Source organism: Mandrillus leucophaeus, unplaced genomic scaffold, assembly GCF_000951045.1.
Source record: "Mandrillus leucophaeus isolate KB7577 unplaced genomic scaffold, Mleu.le_1.0 Scaffold248, whole genome shotgun sequence".
Classification (NCBI taxonomy): Eukaryota; Metazoa; Chordata; class Mammalia; order Primates; family Cercopithecidae; genus Mandrillus; species Mandrillus leucophaeus.
In genome coordinates, this window is record NW_012102565.1 from 96,897 (window position 1) to 119,109 (window position 22,213).

The 22,213-nt window shown below is 39.9% G+C and overlaps 1 protein-coding gene across 1 annotated transcript in view; it reads left to right on the forward strand.

The window, feature by feature from the left end:
• HECW1 (HECT, C2 and WW domain containing E3 ubiquitin protein ligase 1) overlaps window positions 1–22,213 on the forward strand; it is a gene marked incomplete at its 5' end in the record, with an annotated part of 255,628 nt that overhangs the window by 95,883 nt on the left and 137,532 nt on the right. Inside the window, one exon of the mRNA XM_011983285.1 lies at window positions 3,921–4,090. Within this exon, the coding sequence (XP_011838675.1) occupies window positions 3,921–4,090 (170 nt within the window). The remainder of the gene's footprint in view (window positions 1–3,920; window positions 4,091–22,213) is intronic.

The following is a 22,213-nucleotide window of genomic DNA, read 5'->3' on the forward strand; positions in this document are numbered from 1 at the left end:
TATAATGCAAGTCAAAAGAAAAATCTTGGATGCAATAATGAATATGCAATATGTTCTCAACCGTGCAAAGAAAAATACTAGGAGGAAATAAGGTTTGGCAAAGGTTGCCACTGGTAGGGAAGGGGTACTTACTTGAAATAAATAATTATTTCCATTAGTTATTTGAAATAACTTTAAAATCCTATTTTTTATTCTATATTTTTAAGTATTATAATAAATGTACATATGTTTATCACCAGAACCAAAAAATACAGGCAAAAATGAGAGGAAATTAACTATTCTCCTTTAACGTAGCATTTACTTTTGGAAAATTCTAGAACTCTACATGCTCTTATGGACATTTCTCCCAACAGTCTCATAGTGGAAAACATTAAGACCTGAAAGAGTTAAATTGGTTTACTCAAAGTTACAAAGTTCAATAGTGAGTGTTCCCAAATGACTAGCAGTCCAGTGCCTTTAAAATTATACCTCTTATTGCAGCAGTTTTCAAATACTTTTATTCCATGAAACGTATATCTCACTGAGTATTCAGACTGAACTTAAATACACAAGTCTTTATAAAGGAAAGTGTAAACATTTGCTGAAGGACAGGAAAGAAGACCTGTACAAATGAAGAAACATGTGCCCTTGAGTGGAAGTCTCTGTTTTCTAAAGCTACTAATTATCCCAAAGCTAATGTATAAATTCATTGCAATTCTAATAAAAATCTAAGTGTTTTGAAAGGAGTTATTAAAATTTAATAAGATTCATCTGGAACAATAAATGGCTGAGTGATAAAGAAAGGTGTTTTCTTTTTTAAAAAAAATAAGAACAATAAGAGTGTCTTAATTTAGCAGCTATCAAACATTTGATAAAGACATGTTGGTGCAGATACGGACAAGTTGTTTGATAGAACAGAACAAAGTGTATCGAAAAAGACTCATTGATAGTTGAGAATTTAACCAATGCCAAAGTTGACATTTTTATAAAAAGACAATATAACAGATTGATTAAAAGCACAGACTTTGGGCTGGGCACGGTGGCTCACACCTGTAATCCCAGCACTTTGGGAGTCCAAGGTGGAGCACCCTAGGTCAAGAGTTCAAGACCAGCTGGCCAACATGATGCAACCCTATTCCTACTAAAAATACAAAAAATTAGCCAAGGGTGGTGGCGAGCAACTGTACTCCCAGCTACTCAGTGGGTTGAGGCGGGAGAATTGCTTGAACCCAGGAGGCAGAGGTTGCAGTGAGCCAAGATTACACCATTGCACTCCAGCCTGGGCTACAAGAGTGAAACTCCGTCTCAAAACAAACAAACAAACAAAAGCACAGACTTCGGAATCAAAGAGGCAGGTTCAAATCTTATCTCTGATGTCGACCAGCCCTGACAATCTGTAAGCCTTCATTTTCTCTTCCTTGTATTAAGGATATAATCTCTACCTTGTGGAGTTTGTGGTCAGGATTAAATCAGAAAATGTATTTTAAGTGCTTAGAATGGTTCCCAGAATTTAGTAGATAGCAAATAAACGGTAAGTGGTGGTGGAGGCAATGGTAGTCACTATTTTATGATGAATTATATATATATATGTAACATATATATGTAACACATATATACATATATGTATATGTCTTTCACACTCTAATAAGTCAGGGTCTCCAAGACCACCCCTAGGTTCAACAATTTGCTGGGAGGACTCACGAGACTCAGCATCTAGTTATACTCTTGGTATAACTTATTACAGTGAAAGGATACTTAGCAAAATCAGCTAAGGGTAAAGGTGCTTAGGGCAAAGTCTAGAGGAACCCAGGAACAAGTTTCCAATGGGCCTCTCCCGGTGGAGTTACACAGACATGCTTCATTCCCCCAGGATGAACTGTGACAACATGTGGAAATGCTATCTACCAGGGAAGCTTCTTAGAGACAAGAGACAGGGTTTCTACTCAGTGAGGTGTTGGGGGACAGCAGGGGCAGTGCTGGTCATGTGTGCATCTTCTGCTTAGCCCACACCAAACTTCCAGCCTCCCAGAAGGAAAGCAGTGTTCACCATAAGCCACATCATTTACACAAACACTTTAGGCACAGTGAGCCACTCTTACCAGTTCTGGGAAGGTAGGAGCCCTCTTGAAATCCAAGTTTCTAGACATTAGCCAAGAGCCAACCAAATAAACAGTTGAGTAGTGTCAGGCTGCTATGTTAACTTCTGTCTACACATGTTCCTGCAGATGTGGCCTGGGTTTTGCAAATTTCTGTGATGCTTGTACTTCTTGCCTTCTTTCTTTCATTGGCAAGTGTGGGGGTGAAAGTGACTCCACTGTGGATGTGAATCCACTGTGTTGACTTCTGATCACCCCCAGTCCTGTGAATGCCTCCTCTGCCTACTTTATCCACTGTCTCTAGTGTAAGAACATGTCAACCTTGATGTTATGGCAGAAACAACAGGCTGTGATGCAGGCAGCATTCCTGCCTGTTCTGGAGGGCTGCCTTTCATTGTCTTGCACAGAGCAGTGGCTTATGTACCCCTTCCCTATGGTACATAAGCCCTGGGTCTGGCGAGTAACAGTGCAGAGATCTACCAGTCTCCTGCAGCCCAAGACCATGCTTGTCTGTGAGTTCCCTAATAAAACTCCTTTTACCGACAAACTGGATTTGTCTGCCTCCTTCTTTGGTTTCTCAACTCCTTTGGCATTTGGGGGCCATTTTGACTATATGGCCCTTTCACAGAGCAGTAATATATTATCATGCTAGAGAGTAGGAATAATTTTATTAAGCGGATAACCTTGGATCAACTCAAAATAACTTTTAAATAAATGCATATGAAAACATCTGTGCTTTTTCATCAGTAACAAATTATTGAAACCCCTCACAACTTATACCTTGACTGGGAATCCCTGATCCTGTGTATCTTTACCTCCATTTGTTACACTTGTGTGTAAATGTAAATAATTTTGTTTGAAAAATACTTCAACAATAGAAAAAGCTTTAAAAATTACATTCCTTGGCTGGGCGCGGTGGCTCACACCTGTAATCCCAGCACTTTGGGAGGCCGAGGCGGGTGGATCACCTGAGGTCAGGAGTTCAAGACCAGCCTGGCCAACATGGTGAAAACGCGTCTCTACCAAAAATACAAAAATTCACCAGGCGTGAGGCATGGTGGTAGGCACTTGTAATCCCAGCTACTCGAGAGGCTGGGGCAGGAAGAAATGCTTGAACCCGGGAGGCAGAGTTTGCAGTGAGCCAAGATCCCACCACTATACTTCAGCCTGGGTGACTCCATCTCAAAAAAAAAAAAAAAATTATATTCCTTGACATCATAAATATATTTCTAATAAATATAATGTGATTTCACATTATCCAACTATAAACCATTGCCATAAATGATCTTGTGCACACACACTCTTTCTGTCTCTCTCTCCTTGTGCAGCATGAAATTGTACATGGTCAGATATCTTCAATTAAACAGAACAGCTTGGTTTTCAAAGCCCTGCCCTCCCTGGCAGCAGGGTTTCTCAGAACTCTCCTCGTTGACTGCACTCAGCCCCATGGAGGCCAGGTCTTGTTTGTTCTTTCCTCCACTGTCCACGCTCTGTGCTCTTTTCATCCTCTTCTCTCTCTTTATTTCTGCCAATTCTCTCACCTTACTCAATGAGGCCCACATATATCGTGAGACTCCAACCCTTATTTTTTTAATGTCTTCACCTTGCAGAGGAATTTTACACCCAGACCCATCAAATTTCCAAAGTTGAACTTTGTCTCCCTGGGCTACCCACGTTTCCTGGGGTGACCCTCACTCCTTCACCCCAGCCCATTTACCTGCCTGAGTAACACTAGAGATCTAGTTCATAAGGGCCAACGGTCCTCTCATGAAAGGTGTAGTTACCAAGTGCCAGTTGTTAACCTCCCTAAAACATATTTAAATTAAAGTATCCTTTATTTTATAGATTTCCAAGCCATGGGGTTGAAGAAAGGGATGTTTTTCAACCCAGATCCTTATCTGAAGATTTCCATTCAGCCTGGGAAGCACAGCATCTTCCCCGCCCTCCCTCACCATGGACAGGAGAGGAGATCCAAGATCATAGGCAACACCGTGAACCCCATCTGGCAGGCCGAGGTGAGTGCTGTGGGCCCTGAAAAGAAGCCCAAGTAACAAAGTGAAAGGGCTGACTATGAACCAGCTCTCCTCCTTCCCTCCATTCATGGAGCCCTGGGCTCTGCTGCTCAATCTGTGGCTGTCATGGTCTTAGAAGGGAGCCATGTTCTCCAGCGGTTGCAACTCAGGGATCTTGATCAAGTCTCCCCAGACAGAACTAACACACTTTTCATTGCACTGCATGCAGTAGCCTCTTCTGATTCAGAACCCATGCCATGAGAAGGACGGCCTTTCCCTCTGCCCTTCGTGTGGGAGAAGGAAGAGAAGAGTTGTGATCAGAGCCTTCCAGTTTCTCCACAGCTCTTCCCATGCACGTGATCCTTGAGCAAGGGTGTCAAATCTCACATGTAGCCTTCTAGACCAGTTCCAGAGATTCTAAAACTATCAGGTTCCTGGGATAGGTGAATAAGTAAGCCCTAGAATATCCCTGGTTGGGTTAAATATTATTTGATTTAAATAGATAGTGAAGCCTAATGGTTTATCCCATCCTCATGGTTTGCACGGGGCTGGGCAGCTTGCTAGAGTATTGAATAGTCTGTGTTTCTACAAAGGCCCTTCTTCACTCCTAAAAGTGTCGCCTTTGCCAGGGGTTTGGAGGGTCCTCAAAGTTCTCTCCTAAAGGACACATAGAAAGTTGTCACCACTTATTTGGCCAGGCAAGGTAGCCTGCACTTATAATACCAGCACTTAGGAAGGCTAGGGCAGGTGAATCACTTGACTCCAGAAGTTCAAGACCAGCCTGGGCAACATGGCAAAACTCTGTCTCTACCAAAACAAAACAAAACAAAACAAATTAGCTGAGCATGGCGGTGTGTGCCTGTGGTCCCAGCTACTGGAGAGGCTGATGTGGGAGGATTTCTTGAGCCTCACAGGCAGAGGTTGTAGTGAGCTGGGATCATGCCACTGCACTCCAAGCTGGGTAACAGAGCGAGACCCTGTCTCTGAAAAAGAAAGAAAAAAGAAAGTCATCACCACCCATTTGGCTGCCTCCCTGCCAGACCTGAGTTTGAAGCTATAACCCCCAAACCATGTAGTTGAGGGGTGGGGAGGCCTAGGTCATGAGAGTGGATGGAGTATAATGTAGGTTAAAAGTACACTTTTATAGTCATAGAAACCTGGATTCTAATCCCAGCTTGGCCAGTTAATAGTTTTATAAATTTGAGAGATCAGTTATCCTCCACCTGAGGCTTAGATTACCCTCCTCAGCCTATTATTGATGGAAACATGCTCCCACTGAAGGAACTTGCTTTGGAGAGGATTTCTTCCTTTATTTTTCAGAGTAGATCATCTCTGACTTAGAGCTTTCAAGCATCCTTGACAAGAAAACATAATTAGACATATGAGAGCAAATATTTTTTATTATCTATTAAATCATACCACTCCCTTCCTGGGCTTAATTAACCCTCTCCCAGGTTTCCCAGAAGAGCTTCGTTAGAGCTTTGAAGTAGACATGAGGGAAATAGACTTGTACTGAAACTTCCTCCTAGCGCTGGTTATCAACGGATTCTAAAACACTGATAGCACCACTCGAATGGAATAATGAATCTTAATTTGTTTATTCAGTCCTGGCTGTGCTCATCAATTATTTCTGAACTCTTCCCTACATTCCTAGGGATAATAAAAGATACCACAGGAATTTATTTTGTATGAGAGGGAAGGCTTCTCTCTTCTGAAGGACTTTAGTGGAACCTATTCTAAGACATTTAGTCATAAAGGTGTTTTAAGTGGCAGAGAATGTTTGGAAAATCCAGCACCATCAGAATGTTTTTTGGCTAAAAACATCAACTAGAATACACTTTAAGTTCTGAAATGATTTCTGAAGCTTTGATTAAGACTGATTTTATTCTGGCAGAATACTGGCAAATCCTCCCCAGCCCTCTGCTCTGGGCTGCCTCCCTTCCATCCCACGTGGTGCAGTTAGAGTTATTCATCTAAAATATCCCTCATCTCATGTCCGCCTGATAAGGCTCAGGCTGAGGATAACTGATGTCTCAAGTTAAACAGTGTGTAACTGGCTGAATGGAGATTTGAACCAAGGTTTGTGTTGCTGCAAAACTGTCCATTCAGCCCCTAAATTATACAACAGTTCCCAGGGTCCAAATGTCAATGTCATAGCTCCTCTGCAGAGCATTCAAGGCCTTCTTTGATCGGGCATTGCTTACCATTATGTCAGTTAAGTATGTATTTGGCTCCAAGCAAGGGGAAGTCTGACTGGCTCTGATATTTCTCACAAACAAGACGTCCAGAGGGAGGTGATCCAGGCAGCGCCGCTGTTGAGTGAGCCCCCAGGGCTCCCAGCTCTCCGGGCCTGCCCACTGCACCATCCTTAGCAGATGGCCTCATCCTCCTCTGTTAAAGCCTCAAGTCCAAATTCCAGGCAGGAAGAAAGCAACAGGCCAAAAAAGCCTTCTCCTTGCAGGACTTTGCATTTTCTTCCTGGGAGAAAAGCCCTTCTCAGCTAATACCCTGTTACCTCACGTATGGCCTCGCCTGGATGGAAACACTTAGCATTTCACCTCCCTGATTCTGGTAGAGGAAGGCAGGAGAGAAGATGGTTGAACACAGGTATTGAATAAACTAGCTAATAGCACATGTGACATCCTCCAGCTTCACTCCCCACTACCTTTCACCTCAGATCTATGCCAAGGCCACTCCCCAAATGCTCCACATGCTTTCATGTTGTCATATATGTGTGTGTGTGTGTGTGTGTGTGTGTGTGTGTGTGTGTATATATATATATTTTTTTTTTTTTTTTTTAATTTTTTTTAGCAGAGTCTTACTCTGTCACCCAGGCTGGAGTGCACTGGCCTGACCTTGGCTTACTGCAACCTCCCCTTCCTGGGTTCAAGCAATTCTCCCGCCTCAGCCTCCCGAGTAGCTAGGATTACAGGCATGCACCACCACACCCAGCTAATGTTGTATTTTTAGTAGAGATGGCATTTCTCCATGTTGGCCAGTCTGGTCTTGAACTCCCGACCTCAGGTGATCCGCCCGCCTCGACCTCCCAAAGTGCTGGGATTACAGGCATGAGCCACCACCCCCGGCCTGTCTTTCATATGTTTTATCTTTACTTATATTTGTCTAAAATGCACGTCCCCACCTAATCCACCCAGCAACTACCACTCATCCATCAAATCTCAGCTAAACTACCACTTCCCATATGGGGTGCTCCTGGACTCCTCCACCCCAGGCCTTAGGAACAAAGCACTTCCTTGTACAGACTCTACCATGGTGTTGCCAGGTTCCTTTTATATCCACCTCTGTCTTTCCCACAAGACGATGAAGAAAAGGAAATCACATCTAATTCATCTGCATATTTCCAGTTCCTGGAACCTACTAACAGTAGGTTACATGGGGTTTATAAAGGGCCTACTATGCCAAGCAGCGTTCTAAAGATTTTATGTAATCAATTCACTTAATCCTCACAACACCCCTATGAGGTATACACTATTATAATCTTTGTTTAAAGGGGACGAAACTAAGGCACAGAGAAGTTAAGTAAATTTCCCAAGGCCACACAGCTGGTAAATGGCAAAACCAGTATTTGAACCAGGTAGTCTGCCTCTAGAGCCTAATACTGAACGGTTTTATTCTTAGGCAGTTGTGAGTAAATTCTGGAAGGGTATCAACAGTTTATACCAGACATTCAAACTGATCACAACCTCTCCCTTTCATTTAAGAAATGTCTATTAAATGTCTACTCTGTAGTAAAGATAGAAGTCACTGAAAGGACACATAGCTGATTGACAGATAAGACCTCTCAGATGGCCAGGCGTGGTGGCTCACGCCTGTAATCCCAGCACTTTGGGAAGCTGAGGCGGGTGGATCACCTGAGGTCAGGAGTTCTAGATCAGCCTGACCAACATGGTGAAACCCCATCTCTATTAAAAATACAAAAATTAGCTGGGCGTGATGGCAGGCGCCTGTAATCCAAGCTACTCGGGGGGCCGAGGAAGGAGAGTCGCTTGAACCCAGGAGACGGAGGTTGCAGTGAGCCGAGATCGTGCCATCGCACTCCAGCCTGGGGTACAAGAGCAAGACATCTCAAAAAAAAAAAAAAAAATGAAAAAAAAAATGACCTCTCAGATTAGTAGAAGGAGACAATACAAATATAACACAATAAATGTTCTAATCAAAGTGTGAACAAAACACTACAGAATACAAAGAAAAGAGCAATGTGGCCTGAGAGAAGACTTCACAGGGGATGTGCTACTGGACTTGGTCTTCACAGGGGACAAAATGCTTTTCAGGGTAGAAGGGTCCTTCCAGGCAGAAGGAACAGCATGTGCAAAGGTACCAAGGCATCCCACAGATACTTAGCATACTGTTTGGAAATATCATGTGGTTAGAGCTTGTGGTGTGCATGGACAAGTGATGGCAACTGGGCTGGGCTTATTCTAGTCACTCTCATTTAGTATGGTTCCCTTATTCCTTGCAAATGAAAGCTAATGTTGGCTTTGAGGTCCCATGTGGCACCCTGGTGAGTGAAATGATGATACCCTGTTCCTACAGGATTCATGCAAGTCTTCAGATTTCTATCCAAGAGGGTAAGAACCAAACTGCCCTGCTTTCTGTGTTTACTGACTAATATATAAACGGTATTCGACGAGAAATCATTGAAGTTGCCTGCACTTAAGTGCAAGAATATCCTTTAATATGTAGTTTAAATGCTACATTTATTTCTGTGGTTAATGTTGCATTGAAGTCTTATACGATTCTTTTCAAATTTATGTAAATTCAAACTTGAAACGTATTTTTTTGCTAATTAAGACATGTTAGTCACAGCTACTTGGGAGGCTGAGGTGGGAGGATTGCTTAAGGCCAGGAGTTTGAGGCCAGCCTGAGCAACATAGTGAACTTCTGGCTCAAAAAAAAAAAAGACAAAAAAGTTAAACCTTAGAAAAAATAAAGTTTCTATTAAGATAAGGAGGGAAAAATTAAGAGACATAAATACATATGAAATGCAATGAAAGTGAATATAAATAAACAAGAGAGTTCCATGTTGATTGATCAATCTCTTTCTCTTTATTATGACTGTAACTAGAAACTCTTTGCACCCAGGAACACTCTTCTTGATTTTCAAGTTCGTTTTCTTTCCTGGATGGATACAATGAACACTTTTAAGATGATAGTTACACAGAGAAGTTAAACACAAACAGCAGCAACTGGGGTCTTGGGTGCTCACGTAGAGAGTATATTTAGACATCTGAATAAAACAAAGAACTCCTAAAAGCAGATTCTCAGCAATATCAAGTGGATGGAGCAAATACCAAATTCCAGCCTGAAGCCATGGTGTTTGTTAGCCTCCAGTGCCTTCTCTCTGCCTTTGCCTTCCAAAGCTGGGTGGATTAATCCCCATGCATGCGCAGTCAGCAGCATCAATCTGATCACAAGATTAGAAGATTAGACAGAGAAGGCCTAGCATTTGCTCATGGAGCTTATATTCCAATGTGAGAAGACAAAACAAAACACACAAATAAGTTAACAATATAATTTCGGTGGGTAGTAAGTAGTGTGAAGGAAATCTCACACAATTACAGGATATGCATGACTAAGGGACTCCTTTCGTTAGCAGTGGCCCAGGGAGGCCTTTCTGAGTCGCCGTCACATGACCTGAGAAGCCAGACATGCAAGAACCTGGTTAGATCCATGTTCCAGACAGAGGATGCAGCTAGCGTGAGGGCCCGAGTGTAACGAGCATGGCAGGAAGGTCATTGTGGCTGGAGTACAGTGAGTGTGTGAGGGGTGGGGCATAAGAGGAAGCTGGAGAGAGGCAGGGCCAGTGCCTTGTAAGCCACAGAGGAGAGTTGGGATATTACTCTAAAAGTGATAAGAAGCCATTAGAGTGTTTTTAATAGGGAAGCATCATGGTCTGATTAACATTTTATGAAAACCTCCCTGCTGCCATGTGTGGGATAGATATAAAGAATCAGGAATAGAAGCCATTGATTTCCTACTTGGTCAAGATGTATCATTCTTTTCATATATTGTTGGATTTGGTTTACTAATGTTTTGCCAAGGATTTTTGCATGCACATTCATGAAGAACATTGGTCTTCAGTTTTCTTGTATTAGTCTGGTCTTGGTATCCACGGTATTGGTATTGGTTTTGGTGTCAGCTGGCCTTTAAAATAATTTGGGAAATGTCTTTGTCAACCTGGGCTGCTATAACAAAACACCATAAACTGGGTGGCTTAAACAACAAATAGGTATTTCTCAAAGTTCCGAAGCTGGGAAGTCCGAGCCCAGGGTGCTGGCATGGTTGGATTCTGGTGAGGGCCTCTTTGGGGATGCAGGTGGCTGCCTTCTGGCTGCATCCACATGTTAGAAAGAGAGAAAAGGAAAGAGAGCACATGGGTTTAAGTGAGTGAGCTCTTGACTCCTCTTATAAGGGCACTAATCCCATCGTGAGGACCCTATCCTCATGACCTCATCTAAACGTAATGACCTCCAAAGGCCCCGCCTCTTAATACCATCACTTTGGGTGTTAGAGTTTCACATATAAACTTGGGGGTTGGTGGTGGAAGGAGAAACACACACACACACATTCAGTCCATAACAGGTTTCAGTCCACAACAGGAAGTTTTCCTCCTCTTATATTTTCTGGAAATGTCTGTGTATAATTATTATTTCTTCCTTAAATGTTTGATATAATTTACCAGTGAAAACATCTTAGGCTGGAGTTTCTCTGTGAGAATACTTTAAATTATGAATTCAGTTTTTTAAATAAAAAGAGTCATTTAGATTACCTATTTCTTCTAAAAGAAAACATTTGTCTTTCAAGAAATGTTGCCACTTTTTCATGTTGTTTGGCATAAAGTTGTTCAAAATAATTGTTTTATTGTCCTTTAATGTTTGTAGGCTTGTTAAGTACAATACCTCTTTCATTTACATATTGGTGAATTGCTTTTTCTCTCTTTTTGTTAACCGATCTAAATATCGGTTTATTAAATTTGTTAATTTTGTCAAAGAACTAGCTCTTGACATCATTTCTCTATGTTTAACTGTTTTCTATTTATTTTTCTATATGCCCTCATTTTTATTTATTTATCTCCTTTATTGCCTTCTTTCTTTCTTTTTTTTTTTTTTTTTTTTTAGCTCCTTAGGGTAAAATTCTAGGTCTTGATTTTAGACTTACATTTATTCTCTAATATAATTATTTAAGCAATAAATTTTCTTCTAATCTCTTAACTGCATTTTATAAATTTGTATATATTTTATGCTTTTATTGTCATTCCGTCAAAAATATTTCTTCATATTCCTTCTTTGACCCATGGATTATTTTGAAATAAGTTGTTTAATTTCCAAACCTGGGTATTTTCCTAAATCTCTTCTGTTACTGACTTTTAATTTTATTTCATTGTGGTTAGAGAACATACTCTATATGAATGCAGTCTATTTAAATTTATCAAGCCATGTTTTACAGTCCAGCATATGATGCATTTTGGTAGACTTACCATATCAACTTGAAAAGAATGTATATTCTCCTATTGTGGCATATCAAGTCCTATAAATATCAGTTGAGTCAAGGTGGTTGAGTTGTAGAGATTCTCTGTGTCTTTATTGCTTTCTATGTCTAGCTGTTCTATCAGTTGCCACAAGAAGCATGTTTAATCCTTTACTATGTTCATGGAATTGTCTATTTCTCTAATTCTGTCAACTTTTGTTGCATGTATTTTGAAGCTCTTGTATCAGGTACTTGCATAGTTATGTCTGTGCGTCATGTTTATAATTATAAAATATTTTTCTTTATTTTTGGTAATGCTCCTTGTCTTGAAGTCTGTTTTATCCCAGTAATATAGCCACTCCAGCCTCCCTTATGTTTAGTGTTTGAGTGGTATACCTATTTCCTTCCATTTACTTTCAAAATGTTTGTGTTTTTACTTATAAAGTGCATTGCCTATGGACAGCGTATTCTTGGGACTTAATTTTGTTTATTACAATAATCTCTGCCTTTTAATAGGAATGAATGGCCCATTACCATTTAACGTATTTATTCATGTAATTGTATTTAGGCCTACTATTTTATTATTTGTTTTCTGCTTGTCCTCTGGATTGTTTTCCTATTTCCCCTTCCTGATTGTTTTTGGATTATTTGGATATATTTTAGAATTTCATTTCAATTTATCTACTGGATTTTTAGGTACACAGTTTTGCGTTACTTCCTTCATAGTTGCTTTAGGGACTATAAAATACCTTCCTATATTTTCATGATCTACATTGAGTTAATATTGTACCACTTTACATAAAATGCAGTAACTCTTCAACAATATTACCTGCATTTATCCACACTCATGATCTTTCTTGTTGTAGTTATTATATATATCACATTGTATGTACATTATAAACCCTACATGACGATATTAACATTTTTTGCTTTAAGTGGATGTGTATTTTAAAGGAACTAGGAAAAAAATATAGTCCTTAATGCCTCCCCATACATTTCCTATTTCTAATGCTTCTCATTTATTTCTTTTAATTTTGTTTTGTTTTGTTTTTTGAGATGGAGTTTCACTCTTGTCCCTCAGGCTAGAGCGCAATGGCGCAATCTCGGCTCACTGCAACCTCCGCCTCCCGGGTTCAAGTGATTATCCTGCCTCAGCCTACTGAGTAGCTGGAATTACAGGCACCCACCACTACACCCAGCTAGTTTTTGTGTTTTTAGTAGAGATGGGGTTTCACCACGTTGGCCTCCTTGTCTCAAACTCCTGACCTCAGGTGATCCACCTGCCTCGATTTACCAAAGTGCTGAGATTATAGGCATGAGTCATCGCACCTGGCCTCTTCATTTATTTCTGAAGACCTGGGTTTTCCTCTGATATCATTTCCTTTCATCGTGAGCTCCTTCCCCTGGCTTTTCTAGAGTGGGTCTGCTGCGACTAATCCTCTTATTGTTTATTTGAATGTCTTTATTTAATGTCCTACAGATATTTTCTCTGCAGATATTTTCACTGGATATAGAATTCTGGGTTAACTGGTATGTTTCCCCTCAACACTTGAAAAAATATGGTTCCACCCAGTGAGATGGCACACACCTACAATCCCAGCTACTCAGGAGTCTATGGTGGGAGGATTACTTGAGCCCAGGAGTTCAAGGCCAGCCAGGGCAACATGGCAAGACCCCATCTCAAAAAAAAGGTTTAAAATGCAGTTCCACTGTGTTATGGTCTCTATCATTTCCAATAATAAATCTATAATAATTTAAATCATTGTTGCTTTCCTATCTGTCAGGTGTCAGTTTTCTCTGGCAGATTCAGGGTTTTCTCTTTGTCTTTGGTTTTCAAGTTGGATTTTGGCATTCCCAGGCATGGTTTTTGTATTAGTTTCTTAGAGCTGTCATAACAAAGTCCCACAAATTGGGTGGCTTAAAACTACAAGCATATATTGTTTCATAGTTCTGGTGGCCAGAAGTCCAAAATGAAGAGTTGGTTCCTTCTGAAGGCTCTAAAGCTGTTCCATGCCTCTCCCCTAGCTCCAGCGATGTAGGCAATTCTTGGCATTCTTGGCTTGTAGACTCCATCTCTGCCTCCATCTTCATGTGGTGCTCTCCCTGTGTGTCTCTGTGTCCAAATTTTCTTCTTCTTAGAGGGACATCAGTCATACGGGATTAGGGCCCACCCTAATGGCTTCATCTTAACTTGATTACATCTGTAAAGACCCTATTTCCAAATAAGTTTGCATTCAAAAGCACCAGGGTCTTAGACTTCAGCGTACCTGTTGAGGGACACAATTCTACTCATAACAGTTTTCCTCTGATTTATTCTATCGTCGGTTCACTGAACTTCTTGAATCTATAAGTTTATGTTTTCACCAAATCAAGGAAGTTTGACCGTTATTTATTTTTTCAAGTATTTTTCTGTTTAATTCTCTCCCCTTTTTCTTGACCTCCAAACGACCCATATGCTAGATCTTCAGAGTCCCACAGGTCCCTGAGGCTGTTTTCTCTCTCCTTGTAAATGGATAATTTCTATTGATCTGTCTTCAATTTTACTGTATGTTTTCTCTATAAAGTCCATTCTACTATTGCTTCTATGCAATGAATATTTTCAGATATCAGAATTTTTTATTTTAAGATTGCCATTTGGTTTTATTTTATGTGTTTTATTTTGCTGATATTTCTTACCTATGTATATTCATCATAAGTTAATATTTTCCTTTACCACACGGGATATAGTTATAATAGCTGCTTTAAAGTATTTTCCTAATAATTTCAACATCTGGGGAATATTGAAAATGGGTCATATTTTGTGATTTTTTTTAATAAATTAAGTCATTCTGGATGATGGTCTCGAGCATTGTTAATGTTATACTGAAGAGACTCTGGATTTTGCTTCAAGGGGTATTGATGTTTTTGTTACAGCAGGCAATTGATTTGGCGCGGCTCCTACTGTCATCCATGTGGTGGGAGGCACCACAGATCTAAGTTCAGTTCTTTAAGCCCTAACTGCAAACTGATTTCATTTGCCCTGTGCATGTATGATTCCGGGATCAACCATAAACTTGGGCTGAGTTTCCATACATCGTTGGGGGCTCTCCTTTGGCTCTCTTCTTTCCGGAGTTCCTCCTTTACTCTCTGGTGGTGCTGGTTGCCCCAGGCTTCTTTGCCTGGTTCATCTAGCCAAAAAGATGGTGAGATTTTTATAGGAGTTTTAGCTGCTCTGTACCACTATTGCAGCAACTATGGCTGCATTCAGGACAAAGACCCCAGTGTGAAGAATTCATTCCATACCCGTCTCTTGTTGCAGTGAACAAGTGTCAGCAATTAACTGTGTAGCAATTAGAAACAATTATTTTATATTTTTCTGGGCATTACCAACATTTGGATTTTTTAAAACAAGCTACAAATGTGTTTTGTAGCATTTTTATCATCCAGTAGATTCCATCTCTTCACTGTACTTTGTAAGTTATCCTATAAGCCAATATAGGTTTTAATTGTTGTCTTCTGTGCTATTCTTTGTAAGTGTACTAGTAAAATAATTTAACTTAAGAATAAATTAATGTAAGTCACCACATTGACAACATAAAGGAGAAAAATCATGTTTATCTCTGTAGATCCATAGAAAGTCTTTGATAAAATTTAATATTCATTTATGATTTTCAACAAGTCCTACAAAACTAGGAATAGGAGGTAACTTTTTTGTTAGAAATGCTTGTTTCCCAATGCCATAAAGAAATAGCACTTGAATAAAAATGTAATTTCCTCAGCAAAGCCGTTTTTACTTTCTGCAGAAAGGGTACACTCACCAGCAGTTTTGCCATGAGAGTACGCCGAACAAAGGACACAACGTCATTTATAACCTGACATGTCCACCCTACTGCTGTGTCCAGTTTCCATTGGCTGAAACAGAACCTCACATTCTGTATTTGTCCCAATTGGCTAGCAACTTAGAACTTTTAAAAAGAGGCAAAGGCAGAGGAGAACAAAGGAAGGAGGAAGTAACTTGTGGAATGCTGAGAAAGGTAAAAACACCTTCAAATAAGGAAGAGGAACAGGCTATGACCTAATGCTTGCTTGAACCAGTATAAGCATGCCAGGGTAAATATTTAGGCTAAATTGTGGGAGCTAAGAACATAAAGTACATTGATTTCTTTATTATGGCTAGCAGATATTTAAGAATGTTAGCACAGGTCTTTGAATAAATTTTGCTTCTAAGAGAAGTGACTATTTATTCCTAATTAGAAGGGGAGAAAGGTCATTGAAGAGGAACCTCTACTTTACTTTTTACATTTTCAATCCGATAGAGGACTTAATATATTAATAATAATAACAACAATAAAATCCACAGCAAACACTATACTTACTGGTAAAATATTAAAATATATTTCCTTAGAATCAAGAACAAGACAAGGATGCACACTTTAGACACTTCTATTTAATATTGTGCTAGAGATTCTAGCCAGTGCAACAAGGTAAAAAAATAAACAAAGTATGTCAGCACTGGAAAGGAAGAATCAAAACTGTCTGTATTCTCAGATAACATTATTGTGTCAGTATACAGTATAAAACACTACCCAAACTACCCAAATTAATTAGTGAATGTAGCCAAGTCATTGAATAAATAAAAGGTAAATATGTACAATAAATCATATTTCTATATGCAAGCAGAAAATAAAAATTGTTAAAAGATATTATTTACAATACCATCAAAAACTAAGGAATAAATCTAACCAGAGGAGGAAGATGGTTACACCATGCACTACCACATTGCTGAGAGAAATTTAAAACAGCCTAGATGAAAGGAGATATTGTTCAAGGCTTAGAAAAGTCAATATTCTTTAGGTGTCAATTCTTCCCCAAATCGATCTGTGGTTTCAGTGATATCCTAATCAAAATCCTGGGAGATACATTAATGTAACTTGACAAGTTAATTCTAACATTTGTATAGAAATACAAAATGCCAAGTAGAGGTAAGAGTCTTGAAAAAGAAAAAAAGGCAGGAATTTTATACTGCCAGATGTCCATACAAAATATGAAGCTCTAAGAATTAAATAGTGTGGCATGGGCACAGAACAGACAAATAGCTAATTAAATCGATTAGAATCCAGAAGTAGATGCACCACATATCATCGTCGTTTTCTGACAGCGGTGCTGCTGTGCGTTACGGAAAGGACAGCCTGTTCAAAATTTGATGCTGGGTCAATTTGCTGTCCATATAGAAAAGAAATAAACCTCGAATGCAGTCTCACAACATACACAGTCTATTCCAAATCAATTGTACATCTAGATATGGAATTATTATAATAAAGCTTCTAATTCATAAGAAAACAAGTGAGAATACTTTCACGACCTTGTGGAAGCAAAAAAAAAAAACTTAAATGGAATATAGAAAGCATTAATCATAAAATAAAAGATTAATTAACTGAATGACAATAAAATTAAGAACCACTGTTCATCAAAACTTTACATTAAGAGAAAGCCACAGAGTGGGTAAAGATGTTGAGCTAAGTCTAGGTGACAAAGAACTAATATTTAGACTACAAACACTACCCCCTAGAAATCAAAAAGAAAAAGGACAGACACCAACAGAAAAATGGACCAAAGACTTCAACGGGCAACGCACAAAGCAGGGATGTCCAAATGCCACTAAACCTATGAAAAGCTGCTTAACTTCTTTTGACATCCAGGAATAAAAATTAAAATGACAGTGTGATACCACTGCACACTCACCAGTGTGCAATGGTATGGCCAAACTGAAGAATATCAACAGTGATGGCTGCTGGTGAGGTGTGGAACACAGACTCCCTGACTCTGCTGATAGGAGGCAGGGAGCAAGGACATCAGTTAGGAGACAATTACAGAAGCCAGGTGGGAGATGAGGAAGCCTGGATCAGGCTGAGGCATGAACACAGACAAGTGTGGAGGTAAATATACTTAGCCACAATCCCTCATTTTTGTCTTATGGTCTCCTCAATATCCCTTTGCTTATCTCTCTACAGTATGTTTAAACTAGGGCTCTGGTGTGTGAGAAGAACATTACACAAACGGTACAGGGAGCTCAGGCTGTTTTCTAATGCTGATGCTGTCTGTGAGACATTAAATATTACATTGGTGGAAACGTAATTGCGGCTTTGCCATTAAAAGTAATGGCCAAAATTGCAATTACGTTTGCACCAACCTAACCAAAACATTACCAAACAATTTAAGCATAACCAAAACATTACCTACAATTACCCAAACCATTGCCAGACTTGAAGAGTCAAATATGGGCATAAACACCAGGGGTCAGGGTTGGAGCTGAACCTTTAGAGCATACTTCTTGTTTTTTATTGTTTTTTGTTTGTTGGAGTTTGTTTTTTTTTTTTTTTTGAGAAGGAGTCTCATGCTGTCACCCAGGCTGGAGTGCAGTGGTACAATCTTGGCTAATTGCAACCTCCGCCTCCCAGGTTCCAGCAATTCTCCTGCCTCAGCCTCCCGAGTTGCTAAGATTACAGACACACACCACCACGCCTGGCTAATTTTTTTTGCATTTTTAGTAGAGATGGGGTTTCACCATGTTGGTTAGCCAGGCCGGTCTTGAATTCCTGATCTCAGGTGATCCGCCCGCCTCAGCCTCCCAAAGTGCTGGGATTGCCAGCATGAGCCACGGCATCCGGCTTTTTGAGGATACTTCTTGATACCGAGTGCTTTACCAGAATTATATATACCGTTACATTGTTTACCAGAGTTACTGCATTTAATCATTTCAACAACATCATGAGTAAATGAGAATGAGACTTATTAGAAAGGGAAATTGCCAAAACCTTGTTGATGGAGCAGAACAAACAGCCAGGTTAAGCTAAAAGCCCCATTGCCTGGAGATAAATCGCAGTGCCTGGCCAAGACTCGTGGTCACAATTGCTAAATGATTACTGTCATCAGCCAGCCCCAAGGAGTTCTAAACAATCTCTGATTGGTTTAAGATAGATCATTCACTTCAGTCCTGACTGATTAGAGATTATGAGATAATTTAATCAGACATTAAAGTGTGCTTTTGACCTGGACAAAGTAAACATAGTGTCATTAGCACAAAAATCACATTTATGGAAGAAAATCAGTCTCTGAAATGCAGAGCTGGTACTGGTGGTGAGTGTGTGAGCAGCCCTAAGGATGGCATTATTTCCCCAGGACAGCAGTTTCACAAATGATTTTTTAAGTCCCCAGACATAGACAACCATCATCTAAGTACAAAATCGGTTCTTTTGTTAGTAAAATCAGCTGCTGAACCATTTTATGAAAGGAACTCATGAATGGAACACCAACAAAAAAACACAGGGGACACTCTCCTGTTTACACGGGGTGGGAGACTAGAGGTACGGCCTGTTGTTCTACGGTGATGCCTGAGGCTCATTCACTGAACCTGGGACCCAGAGACACACTGTTTGGTATTCACTTGCCAAAGTGTTCCTTGTACTTGTCTGTTAGCATCATTTTTCAGCTTCTGAGGACATAAGATAGAGTTTTTGAGAGCAGCAGTAAAACTTGAAAACCATTGCCAATGTCTTATGGAGGAATAGAGTGAGCTGGGCAAGGGTTAGCTTGGCACATCCATCCATGGTGGTGGGTGGTGAGCTGGAACCACCTCATGTGAGCTGACAGGAGCCAACCATGCGCATCTCTTCCCAACTCCACATTTAGTGAAATCAGCCACCGTGGGAGTATTTACACCACGAAAATTAGCAAACACTACAGATTGGAGCTGGAACTGGGTGCCTTGTTCATTGATTGAAATTTGTTAAGCTGAAGACTAACGTTAAAAGTGACGTCCTCTAAGACTGGTACCAAAAATCCAAGGTGGGGCTAGAGTCTGAGGAGAGCAGATCTAAGTAGATTTCTAAGCATGAAGGCTTCAGAAGAACATGAAACCAGGTACAGACAGAGCCAAGGGAGTATCTAGAAATGAGGAAATACAAGAATCAGGAATGATGGAGCAGGCAGCTGGGAGAGAACCAAAGACATTTCAGAGACGGTAGGCAGTTAGTTGTCTTTGGCATATCTACATAAAACGGCCACAGCAGAAATTCCACTTCAGCCAGGCTCATCTCTGACTGTGAATCCATCCTTTTGGGGGCCCTCTTAGTAGGTCCCCATCTTTGTCTCCATCAGGCTTGTCTTGCTGGAAGAAAATAACTATGCTCCAATGACAAATCTCAAGTCGTGACAGGCTTTGCTCCGTGTAGCTTTCTCAGCATTTTTCAGGACAATGGGTTATTAGCCTGGAAAAAAAGTTACTAAAAAAATATGAACAGGCCAGGTGCAGTGGCTCACGCCTCTAATCCCAACACTTTGGGAAACCAAGGTGGTAGGATTGCTTGAGTCCAGGAGTTCAAGACCAGACTAGGCAACATAGCAGAACCCCATCTCCACACACAAAAAATTTTAAATTAGCTGAGCATGGTGGTGTGTGCCTGTAGTTCCAGCTACTCAGGAAGCTGAGGTGGGAAAATGGCTTGAGCCTGGGAGGTCAAGGCTGCAGTGAGCCATGATCACACCACTGCACTCCAGCCTGGGTGGCAGAGCAAGACCTTGTCTCAAATTTAAAAATAAATAAAATAAAAACAACAGTCTTTTCAAAGTTAAAAATATCAGGAAAAATCAATAGAGTTCTTGTCATATTATAAATTACTTTAAATTGCAATTTTGTAACAACTGAATTACTGTGGTTATGCTATTGATTTCATGTATTATGTAATTATTGCTATACTAATACCATGATTAATTAGCTTATCTCACATTTTCTGGGATTTTTTTTAAATTTTAAGCCCAGAACAGGAGCAAAGAAGGTATTATGTATCTTGTAAAAGCTTATAACAAACATTAAGTTATTAATGCATCCATTCTTGACTAAGAGAACATTATATATTAGGGAGGAATTAATGGGCATGGGTATAACTTAGTGTGTTTTTGAGAGAAACATACAAACAGAATTAATACAGCACAAGTCCAGTGATTATACAGAGTAATCAAAAGGGGATATTATGCAGCCTGCCGGTAATGTGGAACAGTGGAATGGCAAAGCCATAAAGCCATAGCAATGGAGTTGCAATGAGCTTTCAAGCCCAGTTAATATAATTGAGGACATTTGAATAGAAGGGGATATTTTATATATTTACCAAGACACTCACATACACACACACACACACACACACACACACGTGTACATATCTGCAGATGTACACATGTGGATGGATGAATAGATAGATAGATAGATAGATAGATAGATAGATAGATAGATAGATAGATAGATAGATGCTTTATTGAGCAGTCTCAATTCAGTAGGGTATCTTAATAATGTCTTGGGCCACATTCCGTAACCTTCTGGTCACTTGTATTTATAAGTAATCCAATCAAGTCTAATTTTATATTCAGCTTACATCTCTCGTTTCTTGCCCCAGCCTCCTGTGCCATCCAGTACAGGTCAGAATTGTGGTTTGAGGGTCTTGGAAATTGTCTTGGTTCATTTTCTGTTGCTGTAATGGAATACTACAGGCTGGGTAATTTATAAATAAAAGACGTTTATTCAGCTCACAGTTCTGGAAGCTGGGAAGTCCAGTAGCATGGCACTGGCATCTGGTGAGAACATAGTAGAAAGACAGAAGCAGAAGCAAGAGACAAGAGAAAGGAGAACCAGGCCAAAGTCGTTCTTTTTATCAGGAACCCATTGATAATTAATGCTTTCAATAATGGCATTAATTAATTTATGAGGGCAGAGCCTTCATGATCTAATCACGTCTCAAAGGTCCCACCTCTAATATTGTTATAATGGCAGTTAAATTTCAACATGAGTTTTGGTAGGGATATTCAAGCCATCGCAGAGAAGAAAGAGGACATATATTATTTTGTCCCTTTTTTCTACTCCAGCACCTTTGAGAGAAAACAGAGTCATGGAAAGGGATTTAGAGATCGCCCTCAACTTTTCTCTGCAAGGATTATGGCTGCATTATTGGGACTGGGATGAGGAGAGACGGAGTCAAGATTTTCTTACTAACAAGCTGTCTGATGGGATGAGGAGGGTATCTGGCCCCAATGGTTGACCAATCATGGGGCACTTAATGACCTGAGTTTTCCTATGAGCACAAAAGTGCCAAATCTGAGGTCACAGAACATCCTTTTACATCCATGTTTATATATAGATACACTTCCAAATATTTGCATTCCTTCTAGTACTGAAAACATAAAAAATACATATAATACAGCAAGATAAAATGTATTTAAATATAGGTGAGAAACAGGAAACCAGGGAAATGTTTTAGTAAAAAGTAAGATGAAATAAAGTTAGTATATAAGGTGAATGTCAACAGTCTTGCACACCCTCCTGAATAACATTAGAAATGACCGAGGAGAAAGGGTCTCTTGATTTCAGAGGAGGGATCATATGGATAGCACTTGGCCTGGAAGACATATTTTAGTATTTTTCATACAAATACTGTTTTTGATTTGCAGCTAATTTTGTTTAGGATTTTTGTAATTATCTATGTTAATAAAATGCCTTTCACTTCTTTTCTTATGCTTGTTCAGTTTATATCAAAGATGTCTTATCTTTAGAAAATGATTTGGGTAGCTGTCCCTTTTTAAAAATTGTCTTGGTTGGCTTATATAAGACAGGGA